General features: G+C 37.7%; 1 protein-coding gene across 2 annotated transcripts in view; it reads right to left on the reverse strand.

Annotated features, from left to right (window-relative positions):
• LOC136878774 (uncharacterized) overlaps positions 1-21,752 on the reverse strand; it is a 284,279-nt gene that overhangs the window by 19,060 nt on the left and 243,467 nt on the right. For both annotated transcript variants that reach the window (XM_067152241.2, XM_067152240.2), the window contains exons 5-7: positions 20,873-21,115; positions 20,665-20,781; positions 3,527-3,665 (exon numbers count right to left, since the gene is read on the reverse strand). In XM_067152241.2, the coding sequence (XP_067008342.2) occupies positions 3,527-3,665; positions 20,665-20,781; positions 20,873-21,115 (499 nt within the window). The remainder of the gene's footprint in view (positions 1-3,526; positions 3,666-20,664; positions 20,782-20,872; positions 21,116-21,752) is intronic.

Raw genomic sequence — 21,752 nt, forward strand, 5'->3', positions numbered from 1 at the left:
TCTAGAAATAATAATGACAGAGGTTTCGTCATGCTGACCACATGACACCTCATAATCCGCAGGCCTTCGGGCTGAGAAGCTATGGCTCTTTTTTGGGGCCGTTGTGCCATGGGGTTTGGTTTTTGGAAGTGAATAATAATAATAATAATAATAATAATAATAATAATAATAATAATAATAATAATAATAATAATAATAATAATAATAATAATAATAATAATAATAAGAAGAAGAAGAAGAAGAAGAAGAAACAGAAGAAGAAGAAAAATAACAGCAACAATTTAGATACCATGTGCAGGCATTTTAATTTGATGTCATCTGGTTGCCTGCTCATCAATTTTGATGTTCCATTTTATCCCACGCTTACTCGGTGGCAGAGGAAAGTGAATCTCTCTTGGGCATCTATGGCTCAATTTTAATTAATTTTGTTGGGCTAACACCAAATGCATGACCAGAGATCTTTTACGTGCAGACATCACACGCCATGGAGTGTCAAATGGACATTTTTCCGTCCTTCAGAAATCAGACTATCTCTGGCGGGTTTAAACTCTCTATCTTAGGATCCAGAGACTGACACTGACCCACAGAGGGAGCTAAAATGTACGGTATGATCAGTTAAAGAACTTTCAAAATGTAGTGGATATCATGCTATGTTTAGATTTGAAGCTAAGTGAAATATTAGTTTCAATTTAAATCAATTTGAAAATGAGATCCCAAATTATTTTGCAGTCTGATTAACAATTCTTTATCATTTGGTATAATATTCATCTGCACTGTGTTGCTGTTTAAAGTCAAAAATTAATACACAATATTTCTTTTGACAGGATTATTAGATTTCCAGATGGCAATTAAGGAACACTTTAATTTCTTTACCTTATATTGTGAAAACAAAACACTGCAGCCATTTAATGAATGAAAGAATAGATCAAGGAAATCTGTATTAATTTATTAATAATAATAAGGCTATAGCATATTACAAGAAGCAAAACAAATCTCTTGCAATAACCTTCGTGGACTTTAAAAAAGCTTACGACTGTATCCATAGACCTTCAATGTTGAAAATTTTAAGAAATTTCGGGCTCCATCCAAAATTAATCAAATTGATTGAACTCACCTTAACCAACACTAAATCAAAATTCAAGTTCAGAGGTGAATTCTCTGAGCCATTCATCATAAAAACAGGCTTAAGACAAGGAGATTGCTTGTCACCACTGCTGTTCAACTGTGCCTTGGAATATATAATGAGGGAATGGTACAAGAGTAACCCGAAGAACATCCAAATTGGAAGACCCAAAGACAACATAAGTTTAAATTGCCTAGGTTTTGCCAATGACCTTGCTCTCTTGTCCAACAATATTCAGGAAACCAGACAACAAGTTATATCACTACAGGAAATAGCACAGAAAATTGGTCTTGGAATATCTTTTGAAAAGACAGTAATCATGTTTACTGACATATAATCTCACAAATAGACAAAATAGACAAATAGGCAAAATACTCAAGATAGAGAGAAGAATCATTAGAACATGCATCAACAAATCATACCAAAAAGATGGACACTGGAGAGTAGCTTCTAATGAAACAGTCTACAAGGAAATAGAACCAGTAATGAGCACAATCAGGAAGAAACGCATTTCATTTTTTGGACATCTAATCAGGACACCAGAGAACAGGATCATCAGGAGAATAATAGAAAAATTATGGAATAGTAAGTGCAACATTAAGTGGATTACAGAAATCAAGGAAGATATGGATGAACTACAAATTACAGTGGAAGACCTAAGAAACAAAACCGACAAAATCTAGAAACTCGCAGACAAACAAACCAGACTGCAAATCAGAATCAACAAACAGACAATAGGAAGGGTGATTTCCGATGAAGAAAGAAGGATAAGATCAGAGAGGATGAAGAAGTACTGGGCTGACAGGAAACTGAAAAATTCTTTGTATAAAGTTGGCTAGAGTGGTCCAATGAAGGCCATAAAATGTAAACAACAACAACAACAACAACAACAATAGGGCCTTAACAGTGTAAAATATTTATTACAAAAAAATAATTAATAATGTAATCTAAAACTAATTCGCTACAAGAAACACTATTCTTGATGGATATGATTGGAAACAATGGTATTATGGTCTAAAGCAGAGGTGCTCACGCTGGGCATTCTGTCCCAGGGGCGCCCAGCACCGTACATCACAGACTGTGAAGGATGGGCAAAGTTCTCCCGGTCACTCTCGATCACTGCTGCGATACCCGAGTTTGAAATGGAGATAGAAAATAATGAAAGAAATAGGGCAGAAATCCACGTCATTTTCAATTTACGTTGTAAGGAAAAACATTATTTATGTTCATTGCAGTTTATGTATTTTGACCAGATACAATAAAGAGTTAGGCCTACAACCTCAAATATTTTTATAATGTATGTATTAAGAGGTGCTTTAGAAACAGTTTTAATATAATACGGAGTTAAGGTGGATAACCTGTTGCTTGCCGTTGTTTGGGTTTAAATTATTTGATACATTCACCAACAATCCAATCATCAATGAGGTTATTTATTTGAAGGCATACTTTAATCTTGGATAGTAAATATCTATGTCCTCACTCGTGATGAAACTCCCTCTCGCCATTTAGAGGCTAGCTATTATCACTGGAAGCCTGTTAAATTTTAAGTACTATTTTCAGAAATTCAGTGAACAGGGAAAGTCACACAACACAACACTGTGCAAAATAATTGTTGCATTATGTAATTTTATTAATTTTTGCTTGATGAATAACAGGAATTTTATTTTTTAAATGAAAATACTGTCATTCCCATGCAAGAAATTGTAAATCATAGCTTGTATGCTTAAACCCTGTACCTTTGTAAATGGTAACACAAACATTACAACGTGTCATTTTTCTTTGAATGAATAAATATAAGAAAATAAAACTGATTGTTTATATTGAGTGCAGTGTAAATCATACTGGAATATCTTGAAAAGTTCAGGATTTTTTTTGTTTGTTGTGATTACAAAGTTTTATTTTTAATAATATATCCCAATCAGTACTTCGGTGAGTAGTGGAGGAGAACTTCTTAATCACAATCGAACATCCATGCTCCCTCGCTTTCCTGCAAAGTGTGTTCACTCTCTTGCTTAACTGTGACGTGTGCTTGTTACGTAAGCTGCCCGCATTTACGTCAGGCCAGCCCGGCCGCACTGGGCTAGCCTCAGCAGGCCCTCAGCTGAGCACCTCTGGTCTAAAGTATGAGATTTTAAAACAGAGAACTTGTTTCCTGAAAAATGGAACATTGAGCATACAGTTTAAGGGCATATATGGAACAAAATGAGAAAAAGAAAAGTATTGTTTCAGGTAAAACTGTACATCTGGCAATCCTATGTGTTGAATATACTGTATATCAGAAAACTTTTTAAAAGTTGATTTCTGAATACCAAGGATTTCTAAGCTAAGTAATTTTTATTGGTCATATAAGTGTTCAGAAATTAAATTTAACCATGGATTCAGCAGGAGATGGATAAAACAAACCTGAATTCTTCATTATTACATCTTGTGCAATTTACTTCATCTGCTGCCATCGGACAGTCATGAACATTATCACACTTCCAGCGGCTTGGTATACACGTCCCATCAGGACAACGGAACTCATTCTTCATGCATTTTTCACCTGCAGATTCCAAACAAAAAGTAAGCTTAGATGATCAAAGGTTTATGGTATGAGACACAATTGATTGAAATACAGTACAGCAATTAGTATATGATAAATCAATAAGATATTGTGATATATTCTATTCATTATTGAGATAGCAAAGGATGGATGAGAAAATCTTGAATCTTGAATCATAGCCATCAGCTGAAAGGACAGTAAAGTGATGGTCTTAGATCCCACCATTCGCTTTGAAAGAGACTCGAATCAAGGTCAACATGTGGACCTAGAAAAACAAGCTATTTATGTACCATGCTTGCCTTACCTGTCGGCAAAGTACAAAATATCTGTTTATCGGTGGATTGTCAGAGGCCTGCTATTCGGAGCAAGAGGCACCCTCCCTAGTCAGACGTCGACCTTTCTTCAAAATTTTAAGTTCCATTCTGTGAAATAATAATACAGGTGCTGAGGGTTCTTTACACATCATTCATATCCATCTTTACCCCGAGAATGTGATTAACATTCCTCCTCCTCACCCCCTCGCCCCCCCCCCCCCCAAAAAGATGACAATAACAGAATTAACAATTATAAATTTACACTTTTTTGATGTTTGTAAATTCTATTGAAAGTGTAACCTGTCTGCATTCTGGATCAGAATGGTTACCCTCATTGAAGGATGGATGATTTATTATTTCTTTAATAAATCTCCCCCCCCCCCCCCCTTCCTCTCTCTCTCTCTCTCTCTCTGAGACAAGGAGGATTTACAGGAGAGATGAAAACTAAGTACAATATAACTGGTAGGTAAACTGGGTCCACCTATTTAATACAAGGCTAATGACATATATAACTATATTTTGTCAATAATTAGTTACATTATCATCACAGTATTAGCATACGAGACTATTTTCGGCCACTTGGGCCATCTTCAGCCATAAAGATTTAAAAAATTGATGTAATAAATCATTGGAATACACAATGACATCTAAAAGAGAGGAAACACATTAAAATCAGTCTGTGATGAGAAATTTGTTGACACTCATGTCCACCTGTCACAAAACATTCAAAATGGTGACAATGGGATAGGAAGGGACTAGGAGTGGGAAGGAAGCAACTGTAGCCTTAATTAAGGTACAGCCCCAGCATTTTCTTTGTGTGAAAATGGGAAACCATGGTAAACCATCTTCAGGGCTGCTGTTAGTGGGATTCAAACCCACTATCTCCCAAATGCAAGCTTTATTGTTATTTTTTATATTTTTTTATGTCTAGCTTGAGTTCTTTAACAGTATAATAAAAGACCTTAAATAGGATGATATCACAGGAGCATGTTTACGGTGGAAAATTGAAGATCTACTAAATAATATAGAATATTGAAAGTCAAGTAACTTCCACACATTGGAGGAGAATGGAACTTCTTGCTTAGAAGCAGAATGTAGAATTAGTAAGCAAAGTTCTGAGTCCATGATCCAGGATTTCTATGAAACATTTTAAAATAGCTCAAGGAATGGAGTTTCTATTTGATGAGTTAACTTTCTTGGCATGAATTTCTCTAAATGAGCCCTGAACATGGCAAGATGTGTAGAACTCCCTCAAGTTTATGGTAGACAAAAAAATTGACTGTTTCATTAATGAAAATTGATAAATGTGGACTTTCCAGTTACAAATGTGGTATCCTCTTATGTGAATAATTTACTGGTAACATTTCAGAGTTATAATACAAATTTAGCATGGTGCTTGTTATTTAATATGCTTTCTACACACATTAATGAATCCTTGACCAAAATAATTAACAAGAACCAAATTTTGACTTCATAAAATTAAACATTAAACTTACAGTATTTTATTCTTTCCAGATAATGAGATCAAAGTTAAAATGTAGGCCATGTGTGGAATATGTAGGATCTATGGTAATCTTAGTCACAAGAGAACTAGAGCAGCGTAGTCAATTTTCTATGTTGCTTTCTTCACCCCCTAGGGGGATACAGGATGCGATATGCACTCCATTTTTAGCTTACTGAATTAGTCAGTCACCTCTGTTCTGCATTTAATACTGTCACTTAGATGGCAGATTCCCTATCAGTTATTTACCTAGTCTTTTCTTAAAGGATTTCAATGACATTGGAAATTTATCGAAAATCTCCCTTGGCAAGTTATTCCAATCCCTAACTCCTCTTCCTATAAATTAATATTTGCCCCAATTTGTCCTCTTGAATTCCAACTTTATCTTCATATTATGATCCGTCCTACGTCTAAATACTCCATTCAAGCTTATTCGTCTACTAATATCATTTGACATTACCGGTATATCTCTACTGACAGCTCAACATGTACCGCTAAGTTGAGCAGCTTACTTTGTTACTCCCAAGCCTTCCCAGCCCAAAGTTTGTAACATTTTCGTAACACTACTCTTTAGGCAGAAATCGCCCAGAACAAATCGTGTCAATTTCCTTTGGATCTTTTCCAATTCTCAAACTAAGTAATTTTACTGAGGGTCCCATATTTGGCCCAGTACACTTTCATTTTCTGGCTGTGTGCCTGCTTCCTTCCATCCGTCCACTGGTGGTCTCTGTACTGTTTTTGCTTGTGAGGGACAGTGAGAAGACTCTCTGTGGGATGGCATGTCAGTACTGAGATTGGTTCTCTATGGTCTCTAATGAGATCTGTAGTTCCCCTAGGTCTGATTTTAATGAGGTGATCCACTTGGTCTTGGAAGCCTTTCCCCTACTTGTTATTGTGAGGATTCTGTTGGTGAGCCTGCAGAGTTTCAGGCAGCTCATGTGACCCTAGAAAGTCAGTCACCTGATGTTCGTAGAGCTTGTTGTTGTGCCTGATCATGTAAGTGCCATCCTCCTCTCTTAAGGGTCCAAGTATCCTCCTCAAGATTTTCCTCTCTTTAAGTTCTAGTTTCCTGAGTGGGTCCTATCGATTCATCAAGAGGCACTCAGAGGCGTAGAGTACAGATGATCTTACTATTGAGTTGTAGTGCTTCAGCTTTAGGTTCTTGGAGAGGTACTTGGAGGTGTAGATGCTTTTACAGGAATGATAGGCCCTCTCCAACTTGGTGCATCTGGTGTCTATGACCAAAGTTTTGCTCTCACTTGCTGAGATCCATTCTCCTAAGTACTTGACTGCAGGAACTTTATGGTGTTGTTCCCCAGTGGGATTGTAGAAGCAGCTTTCTTTATGTTAGTGATAAACTCCGTCTTGTGTAAGTTAATCGTCCAGCTGGTTTTTGCTGTAATACTGTAACCTTTTATTTATAATCCTCTTAATGTGATTACCCCAATGAAGATCTTCCCTAGACACTTACAGTGATGCCCATGAGGTACTTTCATTAGGTCATACAACGTGAAAAGAATTGCTTCGTCATTCTAAGGACCAACAAATTCAAATATCAGAAAGTTTAAGTTAGTTATTTTTACAAGAACAAATTGAATCTAACATAAATTGCATTATCAGGCCACACAGTAACAACTACACTTGCTGCCAATCAATATCATATAAAAAAGTAGTAAAATTCAATTGAAGGAACTGAAGCCTAATAAAGCATAAACTGATGTTTATGTACCAGTAAATAAATAGAAAGGAAGGAGACAATTTTTTAGCCTGTTTATTTTGAAAAATAATTGCTCTGATACTGTTTACCATGAGATGTCCTGATCTTTGACTGAATGGTCAGAAAGGTGGCCTTTGGTTCCAAGGTCGCAGGTTCGATTCTCGGCTGGGTCAAGGATTTTAATTGTGTAAGGTTAATTCCTCTAACTCATGGACTAGGTATTTGTGGTCATCTTGATATACTTCTCTTCATTTACATACAACACACTACACTACCAATCACGACACAAACATGTAATAGTGAGTATATCCCTCCACATAGAGTTGGAATCAGGAAGGGCATCTGGCTGTAGAATTGGGCCAGTCACATCAAGTGCCAATCCCCCAAAGAAATGGGAAAAGGTCAGGAAGATTAAGACTGTTTACCGTGAGATACATTTATGACAGTAAAAGAAACAAATTCAAGTATTTTGTCGCATGTGACACTCCGTTGCGTGTTAATCTTCACAATTGTTTGTTCTTTGTATTGCAATTCTTTTTTTTTACAACTTTCTTTACCGTCGTACAGGCACAGATAGGTCTTATGGTGACGATGGGACAGGAATGGGAAGGAATCAATCGTGATTGTGATTCATGTAACTTCTTCACATCTCTCTGAATGTGCCATAAGTTTTAAGACTGATGAAAAGATACTTTAGTTTGTTGGACTCTAACATATTTTGGGTCATCCAAGTGAGATTTAAACAAATATGAATGAGACTTAAAAAAAAAAAAATCTTCATAAAACTACTTTTCTATATAGCCTCCACTAATGTTTGCACAACATTTTTTCCATTGTACTGGCAGTTTATTGATTCCTTCTTAACAGAAAAATGTTGGCTGGGTACTTAACCAAACTGCATATCAAGCTTTATTCCTCTTTGTCACTTGAAAATATTGTCCACTCCAAATAATTGGTAGTCACATGATGACATACCTGAACTATAAGGGGAGTGATCCACACTTGTCCAGAGTATTCCTCTCAACGTGGCTTTCAAAGCAGCAGCACTGTTAGGTCTATTATTATCATCATGAAGAAGCAGGATGCTCTGGATCAAAAAAATTTCAGCTTTTGGAATGATAGACCTCTAAACTTGACCAAGAGTACACAGTAGAATGAAGCACTGATAGCTCATTCTTCAAGTGCAAAACTGATGTACACAACACCTTAAGCATCTCGGAAGATGATCATGAGACAAATGGGCTTTTGCCTTCACTAGAACTGTTTCTCCTTTTGTACTCCACTTCATACTTGACCTCTTAATTTCAGAGGTATAGTTGTGTACTTATGTTTCATGAAATATCAGAATGAGCAACAAAACTGATTTTCCTTTGGCTTTGAAGAGAAACTTCTGAGAAATTTCAGTTCAGTTCTAACATGTTTCTGATTTGTATTCAACATTCAATACATTGAAGTTAATTTGCATAACCCAACTTGTTTTTAATGATTCCATGACTAACTGATGTTGTATGGCCTCCGGGGAGGCTTGGTGAAGGTCTTTCTAGTTGACGCCCTTGATTGATCTGCGCATCTGTGAGTGGGTGGCTGTGTGTGTGTAGTGATGATGATGATATGACGATGATAATGACTTAAAAACAGAGTGAAATTTGATGTCGCCACCAGCATTACCAATCTCTGAGATGGTCAGGATTGTACAATAACCCCAAAAAGATCATATTTTTTCAAGAGAGGATCGTACGAATTAGGAAAACCATTAAAATAATTAGCCTTTTTACAGACGCAATAGCTCACTCACGCAGCAGCTTGCTTCTCAGGAAGCTGAATGGTTCGATTCTTGGTATATGATATTTCCGAAAAGTCAAGTACCGCTGGTTCGGGCCGTATGTAAAACTGTACATTCCACGGATTACCTATAAGACGCAACTCGACATTTAAACAGGTTAGGATGCACAATAAGTATAAGTCATTGCGCTAATATTTGAGATACAGTACCCTCACATTTACCGGTACCTCTGTTTTTACAGAACACTGAAAAGTTAGACAAGAATGGAAGTTCACTGTCCGAGACAAAATCAAGTAACCAAGTTTCCGTGAAACATAAGATATCAAACTCGCTAAATTTAGGTTCACTGAGTACACAGTTAGTTAGTTTGTTTTTCAGGCTCTGGGTATTCTGATAATAAACATTAAGCGGTCCTGGATTTAAATGAATGTCGCCGGAAAGAAGTAGCCTATGCTTGCAATCTACTCCAGATTTCTGTAGTTTTAACATCCTGACATGCTGAAAATGGAATATTTATGTGTTGTTCAACAGACACATGCACCTTCTGGTCACTCACTGTGGTAACATTAACCCTGTTAATTTGAAGTAATTTGATGTTCGCAACCCCTATAGTCTCCGACCTTTGTGACTTTTCTTTGATCTTTGAATTCTCTCAGCTCAAGCACTAATTGTAATGAGTGATAACTGCTTGTATACCAATATAAATGGTCCGTTATTGGACATTATAAATTTTCCAGCTAACTCATTCCTGGTTGCCAGTGTTTCGCCCCTGTGTGCTAGGCTGGGCTCATTAATTGGCACATAGCACACCTACCAAGACACATGGCTAATGCATACCATGGAGGCCTCTGCGTAGGCCACTTGGAGCCACTTGGAGCCACCAGTAGTGCCAATGTACTATGAGAGACTTTGGCTCATTACCAAAAATTGATGCCTGCTCGGCCGTCTATATTGACTGCCTGTATATCAAAACATATGTTTAGGGCATACAGTTCCCTGGTGAACGGTTAACGAATCTTTATTTCTTTGTAGCCAGTTTGATTTTTCATACTTTTTTGACATGTACCTTTGTACTTCATCTTGAGAGAGTTTGAAATCGATTGCCTTGAAAGCATCAACAGATTTTACCAGAATTATATAGGTCTGAACATAATATCCCTGATGATTTCATCGATGCTCTAGACGACAGTGGAACTAAACGTTGTTGAAGAAGATGATGTGATAGAATATATATTTTCCCTTTGTGCTTCAGATGAACTTATTTTCATGTTAGCAGAAGAATTAATGAGATCCTGGGTATGATGAGGACTGGAAAGCCCATCAACACATAGAGGAATCTGCCTTTCTGTTGCGTGAAAGATGGTACTTACTGTACCTAGCCAACCAACACCAGTCAGTCTCAGGACTGGAATATGTACAGCTGCGTTTACACTAAGCACAATTTCCTTGCAAAATAATTTCGTGAGGGAATTGAGCCTAGTGTAGACACTCCCCCAACCCTGAGTAATTGCGAAGTAAGGGCCCTCGCTGCGAACCGGAGCTCAGTCGGTTTTTGTCCGCGTATCAAACGGTTTCGCTCATCGAATTTCACTCAGTGTAAACGTGGTCCCCATAGTTGCGCGAGGGATGAATCAAGAACAGTGCTTGCAGCTCACTGAGCTCTACAAAAATGCAAGATTTTATGTGGAGTCTGAAAAACAAAAACTATTTCAATCGCAATAAAAGAGAAGATGCATGGAAGGAAATTAGTTCTCAACTAAACTTTCCTATTTCTATAAATACTGAAAACTTGTGTACGAGTCACGAATTGCTAAGAAACGCAGTGTGACCGCCAACCTTTCTCTCATTGTTACTGCTTCGCTGAATGTTGTGTCTTTTTTCCAACTTTTTGACTGATCAATGAAACGAGTTGTTCAAAATCTTGAGTACTCATGCGGATGAAGTTCTTAATTCTATCATCATTGGGTTCCTGTACCATTGCTCTCATAAGGCTGTTTCCATATTGGCTTCTTCCAAGGAATAATTGTTTGCTCCACCATCATCGAGGGCGCCGATTTTTCTTCTTCTCTTTTATGATCGAAAATGACATTGATATGATTTAAAACATGGCTGCAGCAGCTGGAGGGACAAAACAAGTTTCCATGTTGGCTGCAAAACCAGAACTGAAGCTTTCAGGCTTGTCGAAGGCGGCTCGCCCCACTCGCGCTATTTTTTGTTCTGAATTGCGCTCTGTTTTGGGTAGTGCGAAATTTCGGTAGTGTAAACGCAGCTTAATGACTGTTGAAAGAGTCTAAAATCGCTATTATTTGCAGTGAATGAAAGATATCCATATGCAAAAACCAAATGGTGGAGTTGTGCCCAAGTATTGCAAAGTGAACCTTATAGTAGTACCAAAAAGCAGAAGGTAGAATTAAAAAAAAGTGATGTATGTATTTCATTTCATTATCAGCAATTACAGAGCTGTTCTAATTTGCAAATAAATACACAGGTCGAGTCATAAGTCATGTAACTATTTTTTTTCTCGTGAACTGGAGACAACATGGAAAATCTAAGATATGCATTTGGAAACGTACAGTATGTACTTGCGCATGATGCCACTAGATGGTGTATGTAAACACCATGTGGGTCTAAGCATGCCTTCAAGTTCAGCGTTGACTGAGAGCATCACAAAATGGAAGTCAACAAGCAAGAGCAACGATTGTATATTAAAATAGGAGTTCTCCATGGCAGAAATGCACGCCAATGCCATGCAGAGCTGCGGGAAGCATTAGGTGTGCATGCCATGCCCTATAGAACAGTGGCGATGTGGGTGGAGACGTTCGAACGGGGTAGAGTATCAACTGCCGATTTGCCTCGCCCATTCCGTCTAGTGTCCATGGACAAAGTGGACACCATGGGTGATTATTTCGAAGGTCTGTAACCAGTGGAGACCTGTCCTTTGTACGTAGTCTTGTGTAGTTGCTGTGTATACCATAATTAAAACAGTGTTTACCAATGGCCTGGGTTCTGTCACGTTCCTACGAAAATCTCCTGAAGTCAGAATTTGTCTTCAGGCACTATGTATAAGTACATGCCCTATATTCCCAAATGCATATTTTAGATTTTCCATGTTGTCTCCTGTTTGCGAGAAAAAAAAGTAGTTGCCACAACTTTTGACTCGACCCTCATATATATTCATTTAGACTTGTCACGGTCCGTGCAACAATTCATGATGTAATATTTTTGTGATTATGCCATATAATAAAGTGTATAAACACATTCAATGCACATTTCGAAAGGTACCTTGCTTTCTTCATCAGGAGAAAACAGAAAATGGAAACACAATGCATCAATGTTACTAAGAGAAAGCAACAAATAACTTAAAATGGTGCCCTTAGATGTAATAGGGACACCATTTTAGCCCTGTAACGTTCCAGACGTCACAGTGTAATTATGTTAATTTTATTATATGTAATTAATTCAGGAATTTAACGTCATGATATTTATCTTGGTATGTAATTGTATTATAATTCATGGTTGATCATTTGCTCACTATCATTTCATTACTTTGTAACTACGACTTGTAAACGAGGGCTGAATATCCTAATATTCACTTAGATTCTTGCGACATTCGTTTAAATTTAACTTGCAGTAGATTTCCTCTATCTTGCCACATCACCGAGGAAGAAGGAAGGACAAATTTAGACATCAAATTCTGGGAAAAGCGAGCACGTGTTCAAGCGTTATAACGACAGCTACCGTATTTCGACCAGAATAATTCAAACTGATCACCGCCTATATTTTCAAAGGAGCGTCATGTTGCCATGGATACTGAGTGAAAGGGCTAATAGAAGAACAGTTGATATCATGGTTAAGACCCATCAACTCTAATATCTGGAGTGGGGAGAGACGTGTCAACTGATTGGACCACGTGTAGCGACCTGTAATTAGAGCCAGAGAAGGTTATAAAAGGGCGTGTTGGAGCTCTTGGCTTCATTCTTCTTGATTCTGCATTCATTATTATTATTCTTCTGGATTCTTGATTCTTCGATCTTGTATATCGCTGTAGGTCTGTGAACTTGTCTTATGGTTGTTGTACCATAGTGGACTAGTGTGATAGTTTATCACTTCTACATTAATTACTTCGTTACCACGACGTGGTACTTAGGAATTTCTGAATGAGGGGTGTATAGCCACTCTCATCAGGAAGTACGTACAGCTCGGCTACTAGACCGGTTTGTACCAGTCTAAGACAATAGGTAGTATTAAACTAGATAGAAATGAAACTTCAGGGCACATTTTCAGTAAAGTTGGAAGGATTATTAATTGTGTATCCTCTCCACATAACCCAAGGAGGTTTTTCTAACTATGACTTAGGGCTCATCTCCAATATATGGGATAGAGCATAATAGGGAGTGTTAGTGTCGAAGCCATCTTCCAATTAGTGGTCGGTGCACTTAGCAAGGCAGGAATGGTACTTAGCTGCAGATGAAGAGATCTCAAAGACGACCGGTGATGTTCCAGCTACAAGGATGGAAGCTTTCCAAGGACCAGCAGAACAAGACTACATGGTGAGCAAGCGAGTTAAAAATATTGCAAGTTTTCGCGAAGTAGAGTCATTCAACTTTTTGTTAAATTCATTTCCTATTTTAAATTCAGTTCTCGTTAAACCGTCGTCATTTATATTCAATATAATAAATAGTATTTTTCTAGTTCACTTTAATCAATCTGCCTTAATTAGCCTTTTGATTTCTAATTCTCCGGCTTAATGATTAGTGCACTATCACCCCACCCCTGTGATAAGAGTCCGTCCAAGCTTGATTATAAATTTTTATCTTTAAGTCATCAACTTCAAGATTGGCGCCCTTAGCTTGCATGGTTGCATTTTTCGTTCAATGACTGTTCTCCGAGAGGGGAATCCACATAAATGCCGCTCCAACGTAGGGCGAGAAAATCATTAAGTACGGAGCAGTTAATGACAGTAACGATATCAGAATTCGTATTATGGGTAAAATTTGGATATCCACGTTGCATTAGGAGTGTTTGATTGTGGGGAAGGTCATGGCTGATCAGACGAAAGAGGAGAGGATGTTGCGCAGTGGACGGGCGATAAAAGGCAATAACGTATTGAGTTCAGAGGAAGAGTTGTGTAGTCTAGTAGAGGAAATTGAAGATAGAAGTGTAAGTAGTATGGAGAGTGAAGGCAAGCAGAAAGAAGTCAGTATGGAGTCAGATGATAGTAGGATGGGGGGCGAAGCGGAAGTAAACACTAACAATGAAAGTAATAATAATGATCAGTTAATGGGAATGATGCAGTTAATGTTGAGTAAGATAGAGGACAGTAAATCTGAAATAAAAAATGAATTGGAACAAATGAAAACAGATGTAGAACAAACTAAATCAGAAATTAAAAATGAAGTAGAACAAACTAAACGAGAATTAAGTAAGGCATTGAATGAACACAAGGTAGAAGCTAATAAAAGGATGGACGAACATAGCAAACAGTTACAAGAATTATTTAAACAAAATGAAAGATTTAACAAGCAGATAGAGGAACAGAAAGAGATAACTAAGCAAAACAAACAAGAGGTAGAAAAGAAATTTGTAGAGCAGAGGAGTGAATTGTTGGAATTAATGGGGAAGGAAAACAACTCTACTAGGGAGGAAGTAATGAGGCAGGTCACTAGTATTGATACGAGAGTTGAGACTCAAAGAGGGGAAATACGGGTATTCAAAGACCACGTCCAACAAGAGATAGACACAGTAAAGCTTAGAATAGAAGATGAGACGCAGGCAAGTGAAGAAAGGTTTGCGATAGCTGAAGAGAATAAGATTGAAATTAGGACAATGAAAGAGAAGCAGGTTAATTTGGAGAGCGAAATTGATAGGAGAGACAAAGATGTAGAATGCTGGATGGAGAAAGCAGAAAATCAGTTAAAACAGGTGGCAAAGGATAAACAGGTTTTCACGGGAAAGCAATGTCTAGGAAATAGCTACATTAGGGAAATTGAACTACCTAAATTTAATGGGAAACAAACGAACCCGCTAGATTTCCTTAAGATGATAGAAAAACGATTTGAAAAGCATCTAGAGGAAGGGTCTATGGACTGGGAAGACGTTATGGAAAATATTGACCATGCTTTTGTAGGAGAAACTCGGTCTTGGTTCATGGTATATAGGCAAACGATGACGAACCTGAAAGAATTCAGAAATAAGTTTAGAGATAAATTCTGGAATGAAGCGATACAAGCTCGGGAGAAAGAAAGGGTGGTATTTGGGAGGTACAAACAGCATGAGGGAGTCACTATGACCGAGTACTTCCTGGCCCATGTCATGATTTGTCAGAACTTAGATGGTATAACCGAGGGGTCTGATGTAGTAAGACTACTTTTGGGACATTTTCCGGACAGGGTGAGAGAAGCGGCCTGCATGCAAAGAGTTGGTACTATTCAGGAGATGGAGAACCTACTAGGCAGTTTTGATGCTTTAGGTAACCTTAGGAGTAGAACGGAGAATATACAGAGCTTTAGTCATCACAACGGAATGAGACATAACGGAAGAACACAGAATCACGAAGCTCGCAATCAGTTCAGACCTCAGCATAACAGTAGGAGCGGAGCACTTGAATATAGGACAGGAAATTCCCAACGGGGGCCAGAGCAATGTACTAATGAGTCCAACGTCAATACACAAAGGGAACCTTTAAACTAACTAGAGGCTGTAATCTTAGGTCAGAATTCCAGCCTAGTACGAAGGTAGCGAAGTGTCTTGTCATGAAAGTGTTACCATATGACCTAGATGTTAGAGACGATTTGTTGTATGAACCCGAGCAGAATAATGGAGATTCAAGTAATAAAGTAGTCAATCCCGTTGTTAAATTGAAAGTTTGGGGGGCGTGGGTTAAAGTTTTGATTGATTCTGGTAGCCAAATATCATGTATTAGTTCTCAGTGGTATGAGTCATTAGTGAAACAGGATATTCAGTTGGAGGAAATGCCTGTTAAGTCTACTTTCATCATTACGGCTGTTGGAAAGAGGTCTAAGCAAATTTGTAAACAAGTAGCTGTTCCGATCTGTATTAATAATTTTATTAGCGTTCAGATATGTTTGGTAATTCCGCATTTGATATTTGATCTTATCTTGGGATCTGACTGGTTAACGTTAAAATTGGCTCAGTTAAATTACTATGATGCAGTGCTAAATTTGAGGTGGAATAATGAGGATATCAAGGTCAAGTTTGAGGAGGAAATTCAAAGGAAAACGGAAGTTAGTACAGTGTGGAGAATGAGAGAGGTTTCTAAAGTTAATGAAGAGGCTAGTGAGGGCCTGAAGTTGTGCCAGTTGTGGATTAATGAGGATAAAATATGTGGCTTGAAAGAAGCCGTAGGTAGAAATCAGTTAAGTGAAGTTCAGAAGGACAAGTTATTTGAAGTGTTATATGAACACATGGAGATTTTCTCTGAGAAACCTGGTGTTACCCATCTGTACGAGCATTCTTTTTCTGTGCTGGATAAGAGTCCATTCAGCGGACCGCGGTATCCGATACCACACAAATATGCCATAGCCGTAGAGGATCAAATTCAAGCTATGTTAGCAGACGATGTGATTGAATTATCAAACAGTCAATACGTTAATCCCTTAATTGTTGAGCCCCAGAATGAACTAGTGAGAGTGTTAGGTTTGCCTGAGGAACCACCTCTTAATGCTGAATTTTACGTCCGACTGGCACGGGAGAACCTGGTTAGATCTGGAGATAAACGTAAAAGGCAGCAGAAACGTAAAGTACTTGATAACTTTGAGGTAGGTGATATGGTTTTGGTGAGAGTTCCCATGTTGTCAAACAGTGAGGATAAGGTAACAAAGAAATTTTTTCTTTTATATCAAGGTCCTTATAAAGTACATAGAAAACTAGGACCCTGTGCTTACAAGTTAGCGGATGGCGAGTGCGTAATGAATGGTTCATATAACATTAGTAGTTTACGGAGATACCTGTCGTGTGAGGTGGCTGAACCGGATTGTGAGATATAGGTCAGTAACTCGGGGAAGTTGCTACCTGTTATGTCAGACTACGAGCGGAATGAGTTTACCTCTCAATTGTGGTGGTATTTCCTAGTTGTGTTTGTAAACAAGGGAGGTGTTTGTGTGTAGCGGTAGATTTACGCTCGTTCATGCCGATAGATCATCTGTTTTCTGTATGTGAGGCCATGAAATGTTATATCTTATCTGTTTTCTGTGATGTTACCGAAGGCTAATTAAAGCTGACGATGGCAAATAATTAATTTTCCCGTATGTGCATTTCTAACTTGCAATAATTTTACCGTGAGCTTAAATCGGGTGTGTATTCGTGTGAAGTGTATTGCATCCTGCTTCAAGATAAGGTTGAAACATTCGAGAGAGTGATTAAGGTGTAAATTGATTGTATCATTTGTTTTTCATGGTTTTAATGTAAAAGATTGGAAGAGAACGTGTTACTGCTATCTAGCAAAGAATGTCGGAAAGATGGAGAGTAAAAGGACTAATAGACACTCGGGAGAGTTTGTAATCTGAATTGTATATATATTATGTTATATTCTCAAAGATAATCTTGTTTTTAAAAAAATGGAAAGTTGCTCATGTTGGGCATAATTTAGTATCTAAACCTCAAGATGAACTGAAATAACAGACATTCGCAATGGTAAGCAGTCTAAGAGAGATATGGAAACAGTGAGATATAATTAATTGTATGAAAATAATGTCGCTCGTAATGGGCAGGTAATAGAGGTATTTCAAGTCAATGTGGGAGTAAGAGTGTGAGTTCTCAACTCATGTGATATTTGTTAAGAACTCATGGGGGCATATGTAACGTTCCAGACGTCACAGTGTAATTATGTTAATTTTATTATATGTAATTAATTCAGGAATTTAACGTCATGATATTTATCTTGGTATGTAATTGTATTATAATTCATGGTTGATCATTTGCTCACTATCATTTCATTACTTTGTAACTACGACTTGTAAACGAGGGCTGAATATCCTAATATTCACTTAGATTCTTGCGACATTCGTTTAAATTTAACTTGCAGTAGATTTCCTCTATCTTGCCACATCACCGAGGAAGAAGGAAGGACAAATTTAGACATCAAATTCTGGGAAAAGCGAGCACGTGTTGAAGTGTTATAACGACAGCTACCATATTTCGACCAGAATAATTCAAACTGATCACCGCCTATATTTTCAAAGGAGCGTCATGTTGCCATGGATACTGAGTGAAAGGGCTAATAGAAGAACAGTTGATATCATGGTTAAGATCCATCAACTCTAATATCTGGAGTGGGGAGAGACGTGTCAACTGATTGGACCACGTGTAGCGACCTGTAATTAGAGCCAGAGAAGGTTATAAAAGGGCGTGTTGGAACTCTTGGCTTCATTCTTCTTGATTCTGCATTCATTATTATTATTCTTCTGGATTCTTGATTCTTCGATCTTGTATATCGCTGTAGGTCTGTGAACTTGTCTTATGGTTGTTGTACCATAGTGGACTAGTGTGATAGTTTATCACTTCTACATTAATTACTTCGTTACCACGACGTGGTACTTAGGAATTTCTGAATGAGGGGTGTATAGCCACTCTCATCAGGAAGTACGTACAGCTCGGCTACTAGACCGGTTTGTACCAGTCTAAGACAATAGGTAGTATTAAACTAGATAGAAATGAAACTTCAGGGCACATTTTCAGTAAAGTTGGAAGGATTATTAATTGTGTATCCTCTCCACATAACCCAAGGAGGTTTTTCTAACTATGACTTAGGGCTCATCTCCAATATATGGGACAGAGCATAATAGGGAGTGTTAGTGTCGAAGCCATCTTCCAATCAGTGGTCGGTGCACTTAGCAAGGCAGGAATGGTACTTAGCTGCAGATGAAGAGATCTCAAAGACGACCGGTGATGTTCCAGCTACAAGGATGGAAGCTTTCCAAGGACCAGCAGAACAAGACTACATGGTGAGCAAGCGAGTTAAAAATATTGCAAGTTTTCGCGAAGTAGAGTCATTCAACTTTTTGTTAAATTCATTTCCTATTTTAAATTCAGTTCTCGTTAAACCGTCGTCATTTATATTCAATATAATAAATAGTATTTTTCTAGTTCACTTTAATCAATCTGCCTTAATTAGCCTTTTGATTTCTAATTCTCCGGCTTAATGATTAGTGCACTATCACCCCTGTGATAAGAGTCCGTCCAAGCTTGATTATAAATTTTTATCTTTAAGTCATCAACTTCAAGATTGGCGCCCTTAGCTTGCATGGTTGAATTTCTCGTTCAATGATTGTTCTCCGAGAGGGGAATCCACAGCCCCATGCTAGGGATAATGAATGGCACTTTCTGATGATAGGTAGCCATGATTCACTGAGGTTGTAGCATGTATCACAGTTGAAATTATCTAGATGTTGACCATTTTATTATATTTTATTATAAGATTGTGAGCAACTGCAACGTGACCTCGAAAATGTTGTGAGATGGACAGCAGGCAATGGTATGTTGATAAACAGGGTTAAAAGTCAGGTTGTGAGTTTCACAAATAGGAAAAGTCCTCTCAGTTTTAATTACTGCATTGATGGGGTGAAAGTTCCTTTTGGGGATCATTGTAAGTATCTAGGTGTTAATATAAGGAAAGATCTTCATTGGGGCAATCACATAAATGGGATTGTAAATAAAGGGTACGGATCTCTGCACATGGTTATGAGGGTGTTTAGGGGTTGTAGTAAGGATGTAAAGGAGAGGGCATACAAGTCTCTGGTAAGACCCCAACTAGAGTATGGTTCCAGTGTATGGGACCCTCACCAGGATTACCTGATTCAAGAACTGGAAAAAATCCAAAGAAAAGCAGCTCGATTTGTTCTGGGTGATTTCCGACAAAAGAGTAGCGTTACAAAAATGTTGCAAAGTTTGGGTTGGGAAGAACTGAGAGAAAGAAGAAAAGCTGCTCGACTAAGTGGTATGTTTCGAGCTGTCAGCGGAGAGATGGTGTGGAATGACATTAGTAGACGAATAAGTTTGAGTGGCGTTTATAAAAGTAGGAAAGATCACAATATGAAGTTGGAATTCAAGACGACAAATTGGGGCAAATATTCATTTATAGGAAGGGGAGTTAGGGATTGGAATAACTTACCAAGGGAGACGTTCAATAAATGTCCAATTTCTTTGAAATCATTTAGGAAAAGGCTAGGAAAGCAACAGATGGGGAATCTGCCACCTGGGCGACTGCCTTAAATGCAGATCAATACTGATTGATTGACATAATCCTAGAAATATTACATCATGAATAAATGTATATTCACACATTAAAATAATCCATTTCATTACATTTTAAAATAAATTGTAAGTCTGAATGTATAAAATTCATGTTTCTTTTGTGGGGTATGGTTAGTGTCCCTAAAACATAGGTGTATGGTTCCATGGTTAAGAGAAGAAATCATGTCTAAGTACCCCTAACAACCGTATACTGTTGCCACATTAGTGAGCGTTAAGGTATACTACGCTAGATTTTTAAAGTTTCAAAAGTCTCGTTATATTTGATCCACCTGCATATTTGAAAATTTTTTAAAGTAACGTTTGATTATGTCTCGCTCTAAACTTATAATGGGCACAAAATCACAAATTTTACTGCCAAAAATTCATTATTTTAAGTGAGAAATGCAATATTAATTAACAGGAAATATAAATACCTCTTGCAAAATTCACACATTGCGTTGAATCTTCTAAATCAGGATACAGATCACACTGAAACACCCTGGACAGGTCTAGTGTTTCTAGGATGAAGTCACTGCAATCTTCTGCTACAGCTGGTGTTGCAAGAGAAAAAAAAAAAATTATATTTCTGAAACCTTAAATTCTTACAAACAGATTCTGAATGACCATTATGGAATACCTTACCTTTGCAGGCTTTACGACAAGGTAGAATTAGACTTTCTCCCATTGGCTGACATTCAGGCTCTAGGAGGGAGCACACAAACTGCCTTGCTCTTGAGCTACATCCTGACTCAAGGATCATTTCAAAATAGGGTAGAGCTGCATCAAGATCTGCAAGACGGCTGATACCAGGAACTAGAGGTAATGTTGTCAAGTCATAAGGTAAGACACCGCGACACATTGACAAACGAGGAGAGAAGCACAGACCTGGGGAAAGGAAAACAGAAATATGCAAATGGATTAAATTGTATTTCATGCTAGGAAATTGTAATTTGTGGATAAGAACAATCAGTGGAGAATGTTCTGTGTTTTTTGAAACCTCTTTTCTCATAACTCGCCCTTTCATCAGTTTATTTTCTTCTACAGATCCTAGTGGTGGTAGTCTTGGTGGGAATTTTTGTTTTATGGGAAAAATCCTGATATAGTATTTTATTTTCATGTTCCAAGACACCTATAGAAATTCTAGCCCTAATATTTACAGTTATATTATGCTCACTATTACAGCCACCACAATAGTATCAGTTATCAGACATTTTTCAATGTATTGATGTACACAGGAATGAAGGTCTACGATGATGATGATCATGATGATGATCATCATGCTTGTTGTTTAAATCGGCCTAACTTCTTGGTCATCGGCCGCTAATGGTATGAAACGAGACAAAATATGACAATTTAAAATTCCAAAATTCAACCACTGACCAGAATTCATAACTTGATGATGAAGAGTGAATGGATGAATATGAATTTAAAATAATCAGCAGATCCAACTCACAATCTTGAACGTTAAAAATAATTCCAAAATCAATCCACCGACTAGAATTCAAAAAGATGATGATTATGA

The sequence above is a fragment of the Anabrus simplex genome, chromosome 8, assembly GCF_040414725.1.
Source record: "Anabrus simplex isolate iqAnaSimp1 chromosome 8, ASM4041472v1, whole genome shotgun sequence".
NCBI classification, from domain to species: Eukaryota; Metazoa; Arthropoda; class Insecta; order Orthoptera; family Tettigoniidae; genus Anabrus; species Anabrus simplex.